Raw genomic sequence first — 5,367 nt, forward strand, 5'->3', positions numbered from 1 at the left:
AAGTCGGAGTGGAGAGGAGGAGAGACTGGTTGACACTTCAGGTCAGTTTGTCTCATTTGGATGAAAGACAACAACTCCCAGAATGCACTTGCTTCGCTGCCCTACGAGGCCACTCCCAAGCCACGCCTACCAGTTACAGAGGGCAGTATCAGAAGAATTGAAGTCTACTAGTTGACTCGAAACTGAAAAGACGCCGTTTTATCGCGAGTCTCCGTGACGAGTTAGTCCGCCCCAGCTCGAGTCTGCCTGGCCTCTTCCTCCTGATCGCCAAGCAGGTCTCGCTCCTCTGCTGCAGCAGCTGCTCCGGCCGCCTCTTGTTCCTCCATCTTCCGCAACTGTTCCTCGCTCTATTGCAGCTCATACAGGTAGCCACGAGAATCGTAGTAGTGGAGCATCGTCAACTCGTGTAGTGCGTTACCTCCTGTTGCGGATCAATCACGTTGTGTCGTGTGGTGTGAACAGCTCAACAACTTGAACACTCCTGATTTCACAGAGAGCAAGTCATGTAGTGTGAACTGCAAAGTTCAGCCCGACGTTTTAAAATCCTGTAGTGTGAACTTGCCTTTAGAGCACTAAAGCTCCTCTCTGCCTCAGAGGACAAGACTGGTACCACAAGGAGTAATCTGATCAGAGTTTTAACTTCAGTAAATAAGCCTCGCATCTCTACTGGCAAATCTTTGAGAATGTTTGTAGCCTCTCCACAGGACCCATCAACAATCAAGGCAAACTGTGTGACTGGGAGGCATCGAATAGTGTCAGCTATTCCTTTTATAATGTCTTTGCTCATTATGCCTAGTATTTTGTTTTGAATGAGAGGACTTGTGTAATTCTGCCTGTGTCACTAACCACTTCTGAAAAGCAGGGTCATCTTCTGCCTTTTCTTTCAGATGTTGGGATTGATCACCCTTCTCTTCCACATGACCTCGTAGAGGTATTTCTATTTGATGGAGCCTACAATCTTCATCAATCCATACCTTGCTTCCCCCTGTTGTCTGGCAACAGCTGAAAAAAGCTGTGAAGTTACCTTTTTGTGCACAGATGTTCATAGCATGGATATGCAACTGACTTTTTGCATGTTCTGAGAACTTCTGGATAGCCTTTTTCCAATTTCTAAAGCCTACACTTACAAAGGCAGGGTCACACTTGCTTGCAAATGTTGACTGATTCAATAAAACCTTGACACCGTGAAAACATATGACCCCTTGTAAAGTGGCACTGTAATGCAACCGAGGAAAAGTTGTGAACCATTTTTGTTGAAAAGACAACACAGTTAGCTCGCTTCGGCACTACTATAAACTTAGGATCAGGTTGTGCAGGTGATGATGTCTGAAACATCAAATCCCTCTCTGTCCCTGTTGTCGGTGTTCAACTGGTCCCTGACATGGGGCTCAATATCCTGTTTAAACATGACATGAAAATGTGTTACTCTCTGAAATAACAATCCTATTAAATGAATGTATTGTACATATCAATAACACTATTCACAGCTAAATTATGTTGCGTTCTCACCTGCTCATTTGCCTGACTGCTGCCCTCATCATGTGACCCTCTGTGAGGAAACCACAGGAACCAAATTACTTGCTTTACACAAATCCTCTCATTCAAAACAAAATACTAGGCACAATGAGCAATGTCAAGATAAGTCCATACTTTTTGAGAGGGCATCTACAGTTGTGAACTCTTTAGACTTAAAACCCATAACAATGCTAAGAGTTCGACAACCACCCAAGTGCTATAGTGGAGAATCAAGTGGTTTCAGTCCTAAAACTCTTATGCAATACTACAGAGTTAAGTTTTATAAGGTACTTGACACCAATCACACGCAGTTCACAGAACGTCAGTGTTCTGACAGTGTATGTTTGCATGGACAATTTTGTTTAAGGTCTCTTACCTGGTCATCTGTGCCTTCTGCGCTGCCTGTCTCTGTGCTCTCTCTCCCTCACTTTGGTCACCTGACCCTCTGTTGCCTGCTCCTCTTTTTCCCTCTTCAATTGCTGTACCTCCTCTGTCACTACCTTCTCTCTCTCCTTCTTCAGTTTCTGTACCTCCTCTGTCACTACCTTCTCTCTCTCCTTCTTCCATTGCTGTATCTCCTCTGTCACCTCCTTCTCTCTCTCCTTCAATTGCTGTACCTCCTGTCACCACCTTCTCTCTCTCCTTCTTCAATTGCTGTATCTCCTCTGTCGCCTCCTTCTCTCTCTCCTTCTTCCATTGCTGTATCTCCTCTGTCGCCTCCTCTCTCTCCTTCTACAATTTCTGTACCTCCTCTGTCGCCTCCTCTCTCTCCTTCTACAATTTCTGTACCTCCTCTGTTGCCTCCTCTCTCTCCTTCTACAATTTCTGTACCTTCTCTGTTGCCTCCTTCTCTCTCTCCTTCTACAATTACTGTATCTCCTCTGTCACCTCCTTCTCTCTCTCCTTCAATTGCTGTACCTCCTGTCACCACCTTCTCTCTCTCCTTCTTCAATTGCTGTATCTCCTCTGTCGCCTCCTTCTCTCTCTCCTTCTTCAATTGCTGTATCTCCTCTGTCGCCTCCTCTCTCTCCTTCTACAATTTCTGTACCTCCTCTGTCGCCTCCTCTCTCTCCTACAATTTCTGTACCTCCTCTGTTGCCTCCTCTCTCTCCTTCTACAATTTCTGTACCTTCTCTGTTGCCTCCTTCTCTCTCTCCTTCTACAATTGCTGTTCCTCCTCTGTTGCCTCCTCCTCTCTCTCCTTCAATTGCTGTATCTCCTGTCGCCGCCTTCTCTCTCTCCTTCTACAATTTCTGTATCTCCTCTGTTGCCTCCTTCTCTCTCTCTTTCTTCAATTGCTGTATCTCCTGTCGCCATCTTCTCTCTCTCCCCTTCAACAATTTCTGTACCTCCTCTGTCTCCTCCTTCAATTGCTGTATATCATCTGTCTCCTCCTCCTCTCTCCTTCTACAATTTCGGTACCTCCGCTGTCACCTCCTCTCTCTCCTTCTACAATTTCTGTACCTTCTCTGTCGCCTCCTTTTCTCTCTCTCTGGTCACCTGTCTCTCTCTTATCGCCTCCTTGGCCATTTCCCTCTTCCTGATATATATAAAAATCTCAGTTAATGTTCAAATGGTTTGAGAGAGGCGGTATATCCTAATCAGTTTTGGAGAATGCATGTTCCCTCACCAAAATGTTGGAAAGCATCTTAACCACCTTTTGCCCACTTACTAGCATATTAAGATTGCTACAAAATAATAATAATAATATTTAGGGCTGTCAATCTATTAAAAAAAATAATCTAATTAATTACATACTCTGATTAATTAATCTAAATGAATCACATGCATCCATTTTTGCTATGAACATATCTTAAAAACAAGTTTGGCAGATGAGTGAATCAATTAACAGCCAAACCAACATTATAGACTTTAAAGTTCAACGTGTCTCTCTTTTATTATAATTTTCCCTTTGGGTCAGGCATCAGCATGGTGTCTGGTGTCAAGATTTTTAGCACGATAAATGCAAATGACTGAGTTGCCACTCACTTTCAATGACATGTGCAGAGTAGGCAACAAAACAAATCCTCAGCTAACTCAGTGTTTCTCAAACTTTTTCTGCCATTCCCCACTTCGGAGGTAGAAAAGGGTTCCGAGCCCCACCTGTCCACAATCACCCCAACAAAATGTTAATAAACTAGGCTTTAAGTTTAACTGTTAAAATGTATTTTATTAACATCACATTTTAAAAACTTCAAATAACAGCATTAAAAACTTTCAAATAGAGAAAATGAAAGTGCAATTATATTATCACTTTGCATGAAAAAAGAAGAAATTTGTGTTTGCATTTAGCCTCTGAGAAAATACAAGTGTGGACTACCGTTAGTTGTGCTTTGATTCATTTTGTCACTTTGCAAACTCCATGCAAAAAGAACAAAAAAAAGAAGAAAAAATAATAATAATCTCAAATCGAGCCGTAGGTGTTAAATTCCTATTAATGTACTTTTTTTTTTTGGTATTTTAATAAGATACCTAAAATGCGTTGCACATACAGCTCAACTAACGCGATCGTTATAAAGGTGTTTGAACAACAAAACACATCCACTTGCACATATTTGACAATCGGAATATCAGATATATCCTGCTATAGCTAACAAATTGTGAAATTTTTTATAAAAAAGGAAATAAAAGCAGATCATCAGTCATTCAGCGGATCAGCGCTATTGTGGCTGCAGTGTGACAAGCAATAAATGGCGCGTCTCCATGGGAACCATAAAGTGATACTACATTGATCAATAACGGTCTTACGTGTGAAAAAGGTTAAGTAAGGCTTACATTTAAATGCGTCTTTGTTTTGTAAATAAAGGAATTAAAAGGATGGGCACAAAACCTGTTTGTCGCGCCCCACTTGTCATGTCTCTATTTCCTACCAGTGGGCCGTGCCCGCTGAGCGCTGAGCCTGCCCAGCCAGAGTCTCTTTACGTCAAGCCTGCCCAGCCAGAGTCTCTTCACGTCAAAACAAAAACAAACATCAAAATCAAAACAAAAATGGGTCACTGAGCACAAAACCAAGCATCTGCAATGGCCATCCCAGTCCCTGACCTGGACCCTATAGAAAATTAGTGGGCTGAACTAAAGAGAAGCAGCACCAACATGGATATGAGAATCTGAAGGATCTGGAGAGATTCTGTATGGAGGAATGGTCTCTAAACTCTTGTCATGTGTTCTCCAAACTCCTCAGGCATTATAGGAGAAGACACAGAGCTTTTATCTTGGAAAAAGGAGGTTGCAAAAAGTATTTAATAAAAGGGGGCAAATAATTGTTCCCAATGTGTTTTGGAGAAGAACATTTATTTCATTTTATTTCGAAAATAAAAATACGAATAAATAAATACAAATAATAATAGTAAATTAAAGCTGCAAGCAGCATTTATCGGGATTTAAGCGGTTAATTTACACTCAATTAAATTATGGATAGGAAATCAAGTTAAATTCCTTGATACAGGTGACTCATTTTTAACAATATTAAAACCATATGAAATTGGATTTTTTATTTATTTTATAAATAAAGTTGATACATTAAGAGAAGAAATGTTGTTTGGCAGAACCAGTTTGCCAAATCTTTAATATCAGTATTGAAAAAGGGATTTTTTCCTTTAGCTTGGAAAGGTGCAAAGGTTATTCATCTACAGAAAAATGCAGCACTTGGTTTTAATGGTCATAATAGTCGACCAATGCCAATTGCTACCAGTTCTTAGCAAAGTATTGAAAATGATAGTTTGTGAGCAAATTCAATTATTCTTTAAGGAGAATAATTTGCTCTCTAATTTTCAGCATGCATATTGACAGAGAACAATTTACTGAGGACATTTTTCTTTGACAGTTATAGCACCATGTCTTGCCTGATCTCCA

At 41.0% G+C, this 5,367-nt stretch overlaps 1 protein-coding gene across 1 annotated transcript; it reads right to left on the reverse strand.

Moving 5' to 3' along the window:
* Positions 1–1,303: 1,303 nt before the first annotated feature.
* On the reverse strand, positions 1,304–2,875 carry LOC307004057 (uncharacterized protein; the record flags this gene model as incomplete). The annotated part of the gene is made up of 3 exons (XM_079622999.1): positions 1,892–2,875; positions 1,510–1,549; positions 1,304–1,396 (listed from the first exon to the last, which is right to left on the reverse strand). The coding sequence occupies exons 1-3, from the start codon at positions 2,080–2,082 to the stop codon at positions 1,304–1,306; spliced, it is 324 nt and encodes a 107-aa protein (XP_079479125.1). The 5' UTR covers positions 2,083–2,875.
* Positions 2,876–5,367: the final 2,492 nt, after the last annotated feature.

This window comes from Phoxinus phoxinus, assembly GCF_949152265.1.
Source record: "Phoxinus phoxinus genome assembly, chromosome: 9".
Lineage (NCBI taxonomy): Eukaryota > Metazoa > Chordata > Actinopteri > Cypriniformes > Leuciscidae > Phoxinus > Phoxinus phoxinus.